Source organism: Chelonoidis abingdonii, chromosome 11, assembly GCF_003597395.2.
Source record: "Chelonoidis abingdonii isolate Lonesome George chromosome 11, CheloAbing_2.0, whole genome shotgun sequence".
Lineage (NCBI taxonomy): Eukaryota > Metazoa > Chordata > Testudines > Testudinidae > Chelonoidis > Chelonoidis abingdonii.
Window position 1 is genome coordinate 41,514,138 of NC_133779.1, and position 15,694 is coordinate 41,529,831.

The window sequence follows — 15,694 nt, forward strand, 5'->3', positions numbered from 1 at the left end:
CCCAGCCGGGGGGGGTGGCCCCCATATCACCCCCTAGGCCCGCCCATCTCCTCCCCCCCATCTCCTCATCCTCTCCAGACCAACTGAGCCCCTCTGACCCCCCCATCACAAATTGTACCGCTTTCCTCCTCCCACCCCGCAGACAGACCCCTGTGGCCTCCACACACCCCCCCCCACCGGGCACGGGTCTCCCCTCCTGGCTGCAGGTCATGCTCAGGGCCGCGTTATTGCCTCAGGGGTCTGATAGTGCTGGCTGACAGTCTGTCTGCCTCTTCTCGTTCCTTCAGCCGTCCAGTCCGGAAAGGGAGGCGGAGCGGGATGTCTTCTTATACCGAGCCTACATTGCCCAGGTGAGATCCCCGGCTCTGCATGGAGAGGGGCCTGGGCTGAGAGCAGGGAGCTCTGAGTTCCAGTCCAGCACCCCAGTCTCTTGAGCTCTGACACTGATTCCTTCTGCAGCCTTGGGGCCTATCGCCTCCATCCAGGTTGACAAGGGGATGAGCACAGTATGAACCAGCTCAGCGGTTCTCAAACTTCATTACACTGAGACCCCCTTCTGACAACAAAAATTACTACCTGACTCCGGTGGGGGGAAAGGGGCTGAAGCCTGAGCCCCACTACCTCTGGTTGGGGGATCAAAGCCCAGGCCCCACTGCCCTGGGTGGGGTGGGGGTGGGGGCAAAGCCCAAGGGCTTCAGCCCCAGGCAGGGGGCCTGTAACCTGAGCCCTGCCTCCCAGGGCTGAAGCCCCTGGGCTTTGTCTTTGGCCCTGGGCGCCAGCAAGGCTAAGCCAGCCCTGGTGACCCCATTAAAACAGGGCTGTGACCCACTTTGGGGTCCCCACCCACAGTTTGAGAACCACTGAACTAATTAGACCTTTCTGGCCTGTATTTCCCCATACTTGAAATCGAGTATGCGAGGCTAGACAAGCCTGTGAAGTGTTACAGGAGTCCTAAACATCATCAGTTGGGTGAAGATTTACTTTTGCTGTTCTTTGTGATGTTGGTGATGAGCTATAAACTTAAAACAATTATTTCCCGTGTTCTCGCATGCCTGTTGTACTTCTCCCTGCATGCAACCAATGATAACCCACCGTCACTCAGCCTGCAGTTGTTGCTGTTTGAGTTTAGGTCCAAAATGTAAGGGTCTTTTGGTTTTAATTACAAATAGTCTAATAACTTTTTAATTAGTGTTTTAAGTACTTAATTGTCTTAATGGCAATTTTTTCCTTGAAGTGTTGGGAAACCCAAACACAAGATTTTTCTGCCAGTTCATGTGAACCACAATATGAAACTGACTACTCAGTTTGGGTAAATTGTAAATAAATTATAGCATAAATAGTGATAAGTGGCTTTTTAAAATTCTTTGTCTAATAATCTGGGGTTATGTTAGTAACACAAACAGAGGAGATTCATTAATAGTGATACTTGCAACAGTGTTTCTCTGTTAATTCTGTCTAGCTAGTCAGTCTCATCTGAGTGTGCCAGAGATGCAGCAAAGATAATGTTCCTTACTACTTTGTAACTTACATCATAGTGAACTGTTTTTCTTTTGTTCGTAAATTGTTACACAATGTCTCTTTCCGTCCTCAATAGAGAAAATATGGTGTTGTTCTGGATGAAATCAAAGCCAATGCTTGCCCTGAGCTCCAAGCAGTTAGAATGTTTGCAGAATATCTTTCAAACGACACTCAGAGGTAAGTGTGACATTAAATTATTGTAACATACAAATACTGCCCAGCAAAGAATTTGCTTCAATAGTGGGAGTATAATCTTGGTCATTTCTGCATGTGACCCTGATCACGTGGGATGGGAATAACTGAAGTGTTTTTAACCAGTTATTCTCTGGCTTATTAAAAATGGGTCTATACATTTAACATTCCAGAGCCACACCTCTATGGTCGTGCTTCCTATACCAGTGCACAATAAAACACTTTCAATCTTCAGATGATAGACTGGTGTTGAGGGCAGGTTTTAGACAGCAATTCCTGCTGGTTGGCCCAACTGGTTTGTCTGTCTAACTGCCGCTCACTGGTTCATGATTTTAAAACATTGTCTACAGGATCAGTTTAGCTGGCCTTGGGCGAGGAGCACATACAGTATTTGTCTCCATCTCCATTGGCTGATTTCAGGTATTTGATATATTTCTGAAAAGCTATTGTTTTGGGCTGAAACTCTTCTGCCTTGCCAAATTGCTGGCCATGCTTAGTAAAACTGCCCTGTGTTGTTTTTGAGTGTGCGGGCATGAAAATATTTTTCCCCAATGCTTTTTAGTTCAAATAATTTTTAAAAGGCTGAATTAAAAAAATTCAGTGGACTTTCCCCGCTGGAGGGTGACAGCTGTTGCCTTGGTTAGAAATTGAATGATCTGTTCCGAAACTCTCACCAGCTCACTCTCCCCAGGGATGCAATTGTTGCTGATTTGGACAAGAAGATGGCAAAAAGCGTTGATGTGACCAATACGACTTTCCTGCTGATGGCTGCTTCTATCTATTTCCATGACGCAAACCCTGATGCGGCCCTGCGCACACTACACCAAGGAGAAAGCTTGGAATGGTGAGTGCAGCTCAGACAGCCAGGCGTCACTCAGCAAAGCCTCTCTCTGTGATCCAAGGAAATGTTGCCATAGAAACAGATGAAGTCTGACTTGTTTTAAAGTTTTATAGAAACCAGTATGAGATTGATTTGGGGGTGTTAGTAACAAGTAATCAGGTGTCTATTCCAGAACAAGACACACATTCACTCAGTCTGAGGCTAAGGGGATTCAGGCTACCACATCTCATGCATATTTTCAGGTAGAGGGAAGGGCATTATGATGCCTACAGTGCTAGAGCAATCAGAGTCCTGGAGCAGCCTGTCCTGTCTGTATTCGAATAACACTGCCTGCTTGATTGCTTCCCTGCTGCAGAGAAAGCAAGGTGGTGAAATGCCTGTTCTTACTCACTAGCACCCTGTCTGTTCGCTAGGCGGTGTACTTCTAAAGGCGCAGGCACGAGCCAGGCAATGTACCCGTGCAAAGCCTCTCTTCCGGTGCTTTGAGTTGCGCTTGACACCCACGATAGCTGAATGAAACTTCGCTGAAGTTTTTGTAGTGGAGATTTTGGCACAACAGCAATGAGCAGTTGCTGGGGATTCTGAGGCAGGGACCTCTGCTGATGGTGTGCTCCTTATTGGGTCGGGGAGGGGAGACGCTGCACCATGAGGTAGGGGAGTTTGATTCTGATGAGATAGTTATACATTTTTCCAATTATATTTTATTAAATAAAAGGGGTTGATTTTGGAATCCGACTCCACAAATTATAACAGACAGTTGGTACAACCATGCTGTAAAGCAGTGTTAAGAAGGGAACCTGGGAAGACGTGAGTGTAGGAACAGACAGCAGATTTGGGGTAGCCAAGCCTTCCGAGGCCTGGGTGAAAGAAGAGGGAAGTAACAGTTCTGTGGTGGGGCTGGCCTTTGGTCCATAGGGGACACTTCAGTCCCTGCTGTGAAGGGGGCGCAGTAAAGCTTAGAGCAGGAATCCCCAACGTGGTGCCTGCGGGCGCCATGGCACCCACTGGGACGTCTGTGTGCCTGCATACTGGCCGGCGGACAAGCATCCGCTGAACTGCTGCCAAAAAGCGACGTCATCAAGAGGTATTGCCACCGAAATGCTGCCGAAAAGTGGTGGCATCAAGAGGCACCGCTGCCGAAAAGCAGCGTCACTAAGAGGCGTCGCTGCCGAAATGCCGCTGATTTTCGGTGGCGACTCCTCTTGACGTTCTTGCCGCTTCTTGGGGTATTTTGGTGGACGTTTGTCCGCCAGCCACAGTCCTCGGTGGCTCGTCATCTGGTGCCCACAACCTGGAAAAGACTGGGGACCACTGGCCTAGAGTACAGCCCTGATGTGCGCTTGTTCCCTGCAGCATGGCAATGATGATACAGATACTGCTGAAGCTCGACAGGCTCGATCTGGCCCGGTAAGCTTGTATCTTCTATTTGCCACATAGGCATGTAGCTTGTTTGCCACATGTTAAATTCCCTTACTGTGTCCACATGTACCCGCTCAGCTTGTCATTGACACTGCGTAGAGAGGCCCTTGGGGAATTAATCCACCCAGAGCCATGGGAAGGCATTACTCAGCTCTGGTTCTGCCTTGGGGTCAATATCCTGCAGGCAGCATTTGAGCCTGGTCACAGGTGGAGCTGGCAGGTGTCCCCCTTGGCTGGGTGTGAACACAGTGTGGCGGACCCTGGAAATAAAAGGGGAGCTGTGAGTGCAGCTAAAGAAGAAGCAGGGTTCTAGGATTTAGTCATGACCTCACTGGAGTGTTAAATGAACCTCCAGTGCCTGAGTTGCCTGCTGCCCTAAAGGGAAATAAAACAACCATCTGCGGACACCAGACGTTCTTCTCTTGTGGCTGCGATGATTTCTCTGCTTAAAGAAAATACACTGGAGGTATTTGTGCCAACCTGCAAAGGTCAGTGAGCCCAAAGGCACTGTGCCTCTGACTGGGGTGTGTGTGTGTGTCCCAGGAGACCACAGCCTCAATTCGCTGAGCTGTGAGGGCTGCAAAGGGATGACGTCTGTGCACTTGGGACGTAAAGCAAGCTGGACTGGATTGGTTTCCTCATTGTGCGGCTCCCCTTTGTGTTTACTCAGCAAGGAACTGAAGAAGATGCAGGAGCAAGATGAGGATGCTACCCTCACCCAGCTGGCCACTGCCTGGGTGAACCTGGCTGTGGTGAGTATTGTAGGCCGAGACCCCGCTCTGCCCCACAGGCACTGCCTTACATCGTGCTCTTCACGTGTTCTCCAAAATGCCTTAAGTGCGTGAATCCATCCCTGCCATGAGCTGCTGCAAGGGGAAGGCCAGACTGGGCAGTAGACAGAATCCTGTTCTTCTCCAGGAAGTTGCCTAGTCAGACACAAACAGGGCTCATTAGAGCACACCTAGGTGTGTGGTGTGATGTGGAACAGACAGGTTGTGTTTAAAGGTGAGATGGATGCATTCCCCTCCCCCGAACAGTGTAGCAGTAGGATCAGCTCCTGAATGTTCAGTAACCTAATGCAGGGGCTCCCTGGTGGTGTCTCCCCCGAGGCTTCAGTGACTTGTACTCTGCATTCCCCATCCCAGCCTTGGGCCTCTATTTACGCACCTGCTGGGTTGTCCCTGTTTGAGCACACAAACAATGACGTTGCCTTCAGTTAGGCACATGCTGGAGTTCCTTGCTGAATTGAGACTATAATAATGAGACTTTGTGCATCACTGCTGCCTACCAGCTGTTGGTGTTTGAGTGGTTTAAATGGTTCTTAGGCTGTGCCAAAACATGGTCTTACTGTGAAGCTTGGGGGGTAGCAAGAGGGCCCGCAGCTGTGTGGGAGAGAGTGGGCACTAGCTGCTGTATCCTGGACACTTAAACTGGAGCAGTTGCCTAGAAAAGCTAGGACCTGGCATCTCAGAGCACTGGCATGACTCCATCCCATTTCTGATCATTCTCCCTTTGTCTCAGTCTCCAGAGGTGCAAATAGCTCAGGCAGAAGTACTTGATAATTCTTTCCCTTTACCTTCCTCCTTTACCATGTGAGTTTGCTTTCCCTGCAGGTGCATGGGGAATAGCCAGACTAATTAGTTCCTTTGAGTGCAAGCTTTTTTCATCTGTACCACTTGATCGTTAACTCGGACACAGAAGAGCTCATTTCTTCTCAATAGTTGAATAATTCACAAACGATGATAACGTAAAATGGGAAACTGCAGTCTGATATTTCAATGCTGGCCCTAGTTAGACCTTAGATGAAAATGTAAAAATTTGTCTTTACGGCCGAGTGTATTTGTGTTTACATCTGATCCTATCAATAAAGCCCTGCTCTAGCTAAACCCACTTTCAGTGAAACAGGCTCAGTGGGTTCTGTGGCAGCTGGTATTTATCAGACACCCTTCAGTTCTGATTCAGATTTGTTTACGTTGTGCTATGGTAACTGCATTTCACACTTTTGATCTCTCATACCCCTTTCCATCCATTCAGAGAAACAGCTTGATGCCTTCTGAGTCTGGAAAGCCGTTGAGGTTTCTGTGGAGCAGAGTCCTGCCTCTGCTAGCCATTCATTCCCACAGCACTTTGAACAGTTTGCACTGCAGATTAATTACTCAGCCATCACTTGGCTTCTTCTGAATGTGTCAGTATTGCTGTGTGGAGCCCAACTCCTTTCTAGATCCAGTTGCAGGGTCTCTGATCAATGGAGACCATGCCAGGGCAAGCTTCCCTGCTGCCAGCGTACCTTCACCCTGGTCAGGAGACCTAGTTTTAGGAGGCAGGAGGGCCGTTCGGTTTCCAGCCTGTCTGCTGGGGCTACCAAGAGAGGCACCGGCTGTGGTTTTTATTACGTGGGCAGGAACTGGACTGAGCATGCACTCTCTTTATATTGGTCTCTTAACAGCCAGCAGTGTGCTGCTCACTCCAGTGGCTTCTGGGTCACCTTCTAAGGTCTCCGTCCTTAATGTCAAAACCCGCAGTGGTTTGAACCCCTCTTTCCAGGAGCTCAACAGCTCAGCTTTTCGGGAGCAATGGAACTGCCTCCCTCTGGGGCAAAGACATCTCCCTCCGATGGGGCTTTCTCGGGGGTTTGCCTGAGACCAGATTTCATACCGCAGGCCATGGACTTGGCAGCTTTCCAGTCCATTTGTGAAACTTGCCCCTTTGATCTGGCTTTTCCCTCAAAGCAGCTCCTGACCTGTGGGCAGTTACACTGGGAGGAGGGGACAACATTAAGCTACTCAGGTTCGCCCCCCAGTGGAGAGGAGAAGGGACCTGAGACAGCTGATGTCTTTTTATTCTAGAGGGTGATCATTTACAGTGGTGAGGGGCCTGGTGTAGGCACCTAAATAGAATAGAACCAGATGGGCCACTGCTGGCTTGGATTCAGACTATTGAATTAGAGGTGAAAGGCTCCCATGTCCTGTTACTAATCCCATGATCCAGCCACTCCCTCAGATGTGTGTTGATCCTCTTATTGGAGGTTTAAATTGCCATGACCCAGGTGGTCATCTCTCAGTCTGGAAATGTGGGACAGAATAATAGTGCCAGGTGCTTATGATAATGTAGCATCAGCTTCTGGAAAATAAATAACGTTTTCTCTAGCTTCCGTTTCATAACTTGGCATTTGAATGACACAGTAACACATAGGACCACAGTAGGCTGCTGTGATCTAGGGACTGTGGAGAGAGATGTAAACAGCCAAAAGAAAACAATGGACCAAATCTTGTTGGCCTTAATCAGGCGAAACTCCCATTGACTTTAGCAGGGCCTTGGAAATCAGTTTTGCCCACCCTGCTACTCTCTGCAGTTGCAGCTCTCCCGTGTGTCCAGATGGAAGGGTGAATTGTGTTATGCTTGATAGTTCTGCTATATGTTAATGTGTTCGTTTTCTTTAGCTCTGGGGAGAAATGCTGTATGCTACCTGGACACCATTTTCTTTCGTTGTCTTCTGTGTGCCTTAGTAACCAGGACTATAGTTAATTGTTTAGTCTCCTGGCGGTCACAAGACAAACCTTTTTAAAATTATCCCAACACACAGCAGTCTCAGTGCGTGTAGGCGGGGGGAGAAAGAGGTGTTGGGAGCCAAGCCATTTTATCCCCAAAATTGCTAAAAGTTTATAGTCTAGAGAAACAAGAAATGTGAGGCCAGATCTTAATTGTCGTTTCACTGCCAATTTAGGAAGGTGACATCCACTCACTTCGTTAAATGAGCTTCTTGCCATGCCTTAGGGGACACCAAGGTTAAAGACCCACAGAATACTCACAATTAGTCATTATGAATGTCCTATTAAGGGAAAAATGAGTTTGCTTGGATGAGAGAAGCAGAGGGAGCTGAGATGAAATGGCTGAGTTCAGAGGGATTTATCCTCTTGGTAAAGATGGAAGTCACACCTCTTTCAGGCTTGGCCTGATTTCAGTATCCGCTGCTGTCCCATTTCATTGGCTCAGCACCTTTCTGGGAAGGCCCTAGCATCTTCACCTGATATCATGCAGTCTGCTAAAGCATCCATAGCAAAGCTGGAATTCTTCAGTTGTTGTATGGAGGGTTTGAATTTAGATATAAAATATTTTTACATGAATATTGCAAAAGAAGTCTACATCCTCTTAAGATTTTAATGAATAAGCAAATGTTTTCATCTTTAAATGGAGAAACAAGGTAAGAAGTAGCATAAAACACTTCCCAGGCATACATATTTTCCTTAAAGTTTAAAAGTTTGAAGATTTTCATATATTTGTAGAAGAAATCACTTTCAACAAGAATAATTCTAGAATTCTTTGTGTGGGGTCAAAACTAAAGATTTTTCTGTTTGCAAAGAGGAGAGTAAAAAGGCCCACTTTAATGACTTGATTTGCAGTTCTGATGACTCATCTTAAGCAGCACTTACTGCTCTGGGGTATTTTGCATAAAGAATATCCTTGCATTCTTTTACACAACGACCTGTCCCTCTCAAACATGACAACCGTGTCTCTGGCAGTCTTGCATCTTGCACGGGGAAGCGTCCTGATCTTTGAGACGGCACCCTTGTTAGTTTGCCCTTTGCTCAGCTGTCTCCTAGATTTACAACCTTCTCTTTGTAATATGCTTAGGGTTTGCAGCCAAAGACTCCTATTGACTCATATCTTTCCAACATAATATACAAGAAACTAATATGGAATATTAAAGCAAAACTGAAATTCTAAAGCTTCGTTCCAGAGACACTAGCACATGTGGAGGTAATACGTGCGGTTTTATGGCTAAGGAGCTGTCATTGCCTGGGCACTCTGGGGGCCTGGCACTGCTCACAGAAAGCAAGTTCCTAAGAATTTCCTTAGTTTGAAGTTTCATTTAATTAACTAAGCATTCAAGAACATGTGAGCTGTCGTTCTCCAAATATCCTGTGTATGGCAGGAATAAAGTCTCCTAAAATTCAGTAAAGGTGGAGGCAGGCTTGTAACAACTCAAAGTTATAATTTTAAAATTGGCCTCAGTATTCAGCTCTGTCCTTGTGTCCCTTGTCTCAGTCATTTTATAGAGTAATAGTTTAGGGCCAAATAGTCAAGAATTCATGTCCCATTAGGAACAACAAAGAATCCCCCTCTGAGAACAATGGGCTTTTCAAGACCTGAGCCCTCTTGAAAAACCCAGCTAATAATATTCTGATTCTGAGACTTAAATTTCTCTTTATAACCCACTTGCTTTATCACCACCAGGTTCTGACATGGTTCTTTTAAAATTTAAAATCTGTCTTCACCAGACACAAGCTTCCAAGTAGCTCTTAATATTTAATGGTCTTGCGCTGCTTTCTTCCGCAGCCTTGTTAAAGATCTGTCGATGTACAGGAGACCCAGTGAATGCAGGAAACTATTAGGCAGAGATTGTCAGTTCACGCAAGCCCTGTGGACCAAGGCGGGTTCTACACCTACAATTTGGGTCTCCCTAGCTACAACAGTCAGGGCTATGACTGTGTTGTGTTGACCTTGCCCCCAGTGTAGATACAATTAGGTCGACAAAAGAATTTTCCCAGGATGAGGGTGTTACTACAGCAATGGAAAACCTCCTCCTGTCCCTGGAGTAAGGGTCTGCACTGCAGTGGCCTTGCTGTAGCACTGCTTGTAGTGTAGCTGTACCCCCAGTTTGTAACCTCTGAACGTTGTCTTGGGCAGCCCAGTGGCAGATTCTTGGAAAGATTGTTGAGAACAGGATGAAACTGGTCAGATGTTAACTGGGTCAGACTCTTTCTGAGCAAGCTGAGGTGTGTAGACTAACCTGAGCAGTGTGAAAACTGCTTTTGTGAAGAACAAGCTTCCTCACCTTTTCAGCTGCTCTGACCATGGCACAGAGGCTATTGATCAAAGGGAGATGATGACTCAGTCGACTTGTATTTAATCACGGGGCACTTCATCACTTAGTGTTTAAACCATGCATCCGACGAAGTGGGTATTCACCCATAAAAGCTCATGCTCCAAAACGTCTGTTAGTCTATAAGGGTACTCTTTGCAGTGTTTAAACCCTCCCCCACAGCAACACTACAGCCTCCTTGGCATAATGCAGCACAGTCGCAGGTTATCTGTCCCATTTCTTCACAGGGTGGGGAGAAATTACAGGATGCCTATTACATCTTCCAAGAGATGGCAGACAAATGCTCATCTACCCTGCTTCTGCTTAATGGACAGGCCGCCTGCTACATGGCACAGGGCAAGTGGGAAGATGCAGATGGTGTGCTCCAGGAGGCGCTAGACAAGGTGTGTTTTCTGTCTGGCAATATAACCTTGGATTCAAATCCGCCTTGCTGGAAAGAGGCAAAAGAAAAGTAGCAAGAATGTTGACGATTAAACTTCATGCATGTGTATATATAACTGCTCCTTAGCCTCATCTTTGGTCATTGTGCCCAGGGCTGGCTGGCTGCAGCCTGTAAGAATTTGGGGAGTGTTTTTTAATTCCATATTTTAAATCATGTTTTCTATCTAAACCCTATGTCATTCTGAATCCATTTCCTGTTCTCTGAAACATCCCCATAAGCTCTGGAAGCTGCAGTGCCATTAGTGGATTGTCCAGGCAAATTATTGTTCCACTGTGTTCTCAGGCAGCTGACTTCCAGTTCCGGAATCCCCACACTTCCCCGAGTAGGCTGAGTCTGTTAAACATGTCGTCTTAAATGTTCTGCCCATGTCTGAGACACTCAGGTCTCACTGGCTTGGTCTCATATAAATCCTATTTCATAAGCAGTTAGCATCTCACAAGCATGTGTGTTTCAGAGCTATCCTGGCACTTGGGTAGCTGGGTTCTTGGCCTTTGATTGCTTGTCCTAGGACCTCATTAGCCATGCTGTGTTCACTCAGGAATTCGTTGCCTGTCACCTCTTAGGGCCTAACTCTTCCCCTACCTGTACAGCAATCTGTGGGTTCTTAAGAAGAAGATGGTTTCCAGTTGCAGAAACACGCTTGGTGCTGCACCTGGTTAAAGTAATAGGGAGGCAGGACAGAAAGTCTGATGTGTTTTCCCTTTATGCTTTCAGGATAGCAGCCATCCTGAGACCCTGATCAATTTTGTTGTCCTGTCACAGCATCTGGGTAAACCACCGGAGGTGAGGCTAATTGTGCTTGTCTGAGTGCAGTACGGTGGGTGGGTGGGTGTGCTGTTGCTGTTAAAGGCGTGCAGATACTAGGCTCGCTTGGGTTTGAAGGTGTTATGTGCTCCTGTGCTAACTGAAGTTGCGGAAATGGACTATTTTAATGCACTGTCTAAAACCCTTGCGTTCCTTTATAATAGAGAGGGAAGCTCGGGATTGAGAGAACCTGAGTATGAGCCTGGAATTCCACGCTTCCAATCCCAGCTTTGCCCCTGGTTCATAGTATGACTGTGAGCACATCAGTTAAGACCTGATTTTTAACTCATGACTTCAGCTGGAGCTGTCAGTGGTCAGGGCTTCTGAAAATCAAGCCCTGACTCTCCCTCAGCTATAAAAGGGGGAGATACTTGCCCTGTTTCAGTGCCTGTAAAGCACTCTGAAGATCAACGCTCTCGTGTGCCCGTTTTAAGCTCTTAGCTTTTCCTCCTCTGATCTCAACGTTGGGGTCTCACTTGTATCTCTTCCACCCAGGTTACCAATCGCTACTTGTCACAACTGAAAGATGCCCATAAAAATCACCCATTTATACAGGAGTACCAGGCAAAGGTAACCGGTTCATATCTGAATCCTCTTGTATTATGGGTCATACCATTGTTGGAATTAGTGGATCAGACCTCGGGCTTCTCAAGCTATAGGTCATGAGCCCTGGGCTGGGTCGTGACCAGATTTCAGGGAATCCTGCTCATCCTCCCATTTTTACACTTTCATTCAGAAATTCAAATTATGATTCTGTCCTTCATGGTTGTAGAGACAACCTTGAAAACACAAACCAAGTATAAATCAGAGGAGCAGTGCCTGCCTGAATGTCTGAAACAACAGCACTGAGTTATGGGTTCTCAGTCAGCTGATTGTGACCTCTGTCCACTTCCCATATTGCTTAAATGGGGGGAGGTGTGCCCTGTTTAGATAGGAGGGGGCTGTGCTGGGTATGGAAGGACCTCATTCAGAGAAGGTCGAGAGCTGCTGATTTAGGGTATTGCAAGCTCACAGCGCCTCTTAGCTGCCCTCCTGAGATGCTGTAGCCTTTTCTTCAGCCCACTAGCAAACAAGGTTATAATAAATTTTCAGTAGCTAAAAACCAAGAGTCTCTATTTTTATTTTCTTTGACAGGAGAATGACTTTGACCGGCTGGTCATGCAGTACGCCCCCAGTGCATGAGGACTCAGTGGATCCACACTGTGGTACCTTGGGAAGAGGGGGTGATGTGTAAAGTCTCTCTGGCCTTGTGGACAGAGTTCATTCTGCAAGTCGGTCTGGCATCTGTTTCAGCATGGCAGGGTCTTGTGTTTTCAGCAAGCCGATGCCGAATGTATATGTAACACATGGAGATGTGTAGCCTAGAACCCTATGTCCTTACTTAACTAGGTTCCAAACTCCTTGTTTAAATTACAGTGCATGTCAAGAGTGTGCAACACTGTACCTTAAACATTTCTAATAAAGCCTTTTGTGGACTGGTGTGGCCCTTCTGCTTTGTATGTTGGCGTTATCTATACGGTGAACATTCCCACTGGATAAAGTGGGAATATTACCTCTTCTTTTCACTGCTGAGCTTCTTAACAGCTACTTTGGGGACATGGGTGGATCCTGAGTTCCCACCTGACCCCTGAGGCTTTCCAAGAGCCTGATGCTGAGCATCTGCCTCTCCCATGGACTGCAGCACCACTGCCAGCTGCTGCTGCTCCCTAAAAGCCCCTTTGGAGATAGACACACAGCTCTCCCTGCCTCCAGGATGGCTTGGGATGCCACAAGTAGGAGGGAAGGGAAGATTTCCCAGAATAATAGTAGTCGCATCCAAAGCACTCTGATTGCAGAGGGGCCAGCCTGGATCTGAAGACAGTAAAATGTAGTGCGCTCATGTCACAGGGACGGGGAAATGTTACATCTTACCACAACAAAATCCGTATCCCAGGATGTGTTAACTCCTTGTATGACCCTCTGTACATGTGAGGCACACTGTGACTTGCCCATATTTAATTAAAAGCTAAAGAACTGATCAGCCTGACACTCTACACTAGCAAACATGACGTGACACCAAAAGATTGTACCTCTCTCTAACCTAGAGTGCAACTTACGCAGCATGTAATATTACTGCATGTGTTGTATTATGATGTAATAAACTGCTCTGTTGCATCAAACATGCAAGGGGCAGAGATCAGCATGGGCTCCATAGCTGAGATTTTTCTGATGTTTATCTGTCTGGAGTCTTCTGTTTGTCAGGCTGCACTAGGCTGCAAACATTTCTGGTTGGCGTCTCCTTTGTGCCCACCTCAGCTGTGATTGCTCTGAAAGGGACAATGGCCCTTTCCTGGGCCTGCTCAGCGAGCAACTCTTTTCAATGGACGGTTATTCACGGTCCAGTCTTGAATGAATGTTCTCTTTGTGGAGCCGCTTGCGGCAGATGTGAAAGGGGCTTGTGTTTTCGGTGCAGCCGTTCCCTACTTGATGGGCCATGATAAATTGACTTAAAAATTGAAACAATCAAAGCAAGTGGCAGAGGGGTAGCCGGTACTGTCCCTGTAAAAATAGGGGAATGTGCTATCTGTTGGGCCTAGCTAGCAGGACAAGTTTGTTTTCTCACTGGTGAATTCCCTGGATTTTCTGTAATTGATCTGAGGGATACAAGTGTAAAATCGGAGCTCTTTCAAAGCAGTGATGTCAAATGGCATCATGCTGACCAATATTTCTTCTCCTTTTCCCTGTCAAACCCACCCCACTCTACAATTTAACAGGTGAATTTTCCAGCTACAAAGTCCCATGGATTTTTTCTGCTTCTTCCTTCAACCCCAGTAATAAGGATCCTGCAACTGGAACTTAGGTGATGTTTGGCTGGATGCACCAGGCACAGGAGAACCCCATCTGCCTTCCTGTTGTTGAAGTCTAATAATACTTGGCCCTTCTCGAGCGCCTTTTGTGTGAGGTGGTTCTTGTATATTAGAAACACAAAAGAATTAAGTCTCATAGCATTCCTGTGCGTTCAGAGGTATTGTTATTTTTCGGAAGGCCTTAAGGTCACAGGGGTCAAGGGCAGAGCTGGGGCCCAACTGAGTTCCTGTCCATCCAGTGTTTAAAATAAAACACAAGCCTGGCCTGATTTAAAAAAAAAACTGTGGCTTTGCATTTGTCAGTAAAATCAGCAGAACTGACTTCAAGGCACAAGGAGCAGGTCTGTGGTTGAGAAGGGGCCATTTGGAGATGAAGTGCTGGCTCAACTTTTAATTTAACTATGTTGCAGAGTTTGATCTCACTCTGAGAGACAGTCTCATGCCTGTATCCTGTGAAATCAGCTGCATGGGCAGAAACTGACTTTAAAGCTGTGTGCTGTTCGCCATGTGTAACGTGCAGGATTGAGCCCTTAACACCCTGAAGGAGGGTGGGTGCATGTTCAATGGAATGGCTGCTGTATTCACAGCGGTTGCATAGAGGAGCAGCAGCGAACGTGGCATCTGTTAATCAGATACAAATTGCAGCCTAGCAAAGTGCTTTGTGCTCTCCCTCCAACGTTGCTATTGTGTCGGATAATGGGGAACAGCAGGCACTGATCTATCTGCTCAACAAGCAGCTGTTACCTGAAAGGTGTCTGTGGGCAGCCTGGCCACCAGGATCCCAGAGCATGGGAGCCACTTCTGTTTGGGACCAAGTTTGTGCAAAGGCAGCGCACTCATTTCATGGGCGGGAGGGGAGCCTCTCCTGTCAGGCAGCCCCGTTGACTGGTCATCTGGGGTTTCGTGGGGTGGGAGCAAGTAAGAGTGAAGAATGGGGATGTGGGGGCTCAGGGTTCTACCTTCAGATTGTTCCCAGTGGAGCACAGAAACATCTGTCTCTTGAGTGGTTATTGGTGACTACAGATGTTGGTTTACTTTCCCATCTTGTATGTAACCTACCACCTGGGCAGCTGGCGGGAGTGCTAAGCTGATTTGTTGTACTGGCTTTGAAACGGCACATTTAGCAAAGGCTTTGTCAGCTTGGATGTCAGATACAATTAAAGCAGGAGGAAGTTACATTTGCATTTCTTCAAAAACATTGTTGGCTATTCTGCACTCTGCTATGACTTGTACCAGACACTTCAGCTGTGCTGTATTTCATGTGCTTTCCAGGAAAGGTGTGGAAGGCAGAGTAAACCAACCTCATTTCTCTGCACCAAGCTGTCTACTTGGCTATTATACCTCATGCTACTGTACATCTTCCTTCTGCTCAGAATATCTTCTTGCTGAGATCCTTTGTGGACAGAGGAAGGCTCAGGGGAAGTCTTCCTGTTGTGTGTATTGATTCAAAAAGTATTAAATATTTTATCAAGGGCTCTGCACATTCTCCTCCACTGGCGATCTTGGCAAAACATGTTCTGAAGGGAAAAACTGAAATCTGTCACCATGAAAACACTTCAGGCTGCTCTATACTGAAAAATTAGGACAAGCCAGCTTGTCCCTTGGCGATGTGAAAAAATCCACACCCCCGAGCCTCATAGCTGAGATGATCTGGCCCTTCTGGAGACAGTGCTAGGTCAATGGAAGAATTTGTTGACGTAGTCTCCTGCCTCTCATGGGAGGTGGATTAACTACAGCAAGGGGAGAAC

General features: G+C 46.9%; 1 protein-coding gene across 1 annotated transcript; it reads left to right on the forward strand.

Moving 5' to 3' along the window:
• The first annotated feature begins 250 nt into the window (after positions 1–250).
• COPE (COPI coat complex subunit epsilon) lies at positions 251–12,575 on the forward strand. Its single transcript, XM_032782768.2, has 9 exons — positions 251–350; positions 1,595–1,695; positions 2,402–2,554; positions 3,905–3,958; positions 4,641–4,722; positions 10,082–10,237; positions 11,011–11,079; positions 11,596–11,670; positions 12,235–12,575. The coding sequence occupies exons 2-9, from the start codon at positions 1,661–1,663 to the stop codon at positions 12,280–12,282; spliced, it is 672 nt and encodes a 223-aa protein (XP_032638659.2). The 5' UTR covers positions 251–350; positions 1,595–1,660; the 3' UTR covers positions 12,283–12,575.
• The last annotated feature ends 3,119 nt before the right edge of the window (positions 12,576–15,694 follow it).

Bases quoted from the DNA above. Each gene is read 5' to 3' on its own strand.
- COPE (XM_032782768.2), top strand. From the start codon at position 1,661: ATGTTTGCAGAATATCTTTCAAACGACACTCAGAG. The intron at 1,696-2,401 runs GTAAGTGTGACA...CACTCTCCCCAG, and splicing joins CTTTCAAACGACACTCAGAG to GGATGCAATTGTTGCTGATT. The intron at 3,959-4,640 runs GTAAGCTTGTAT...GTGTTTACTCAG, and splicing joins GACAGGCTCGATCTGGCCCG to CAAGGAACTGAAGAAGATGC.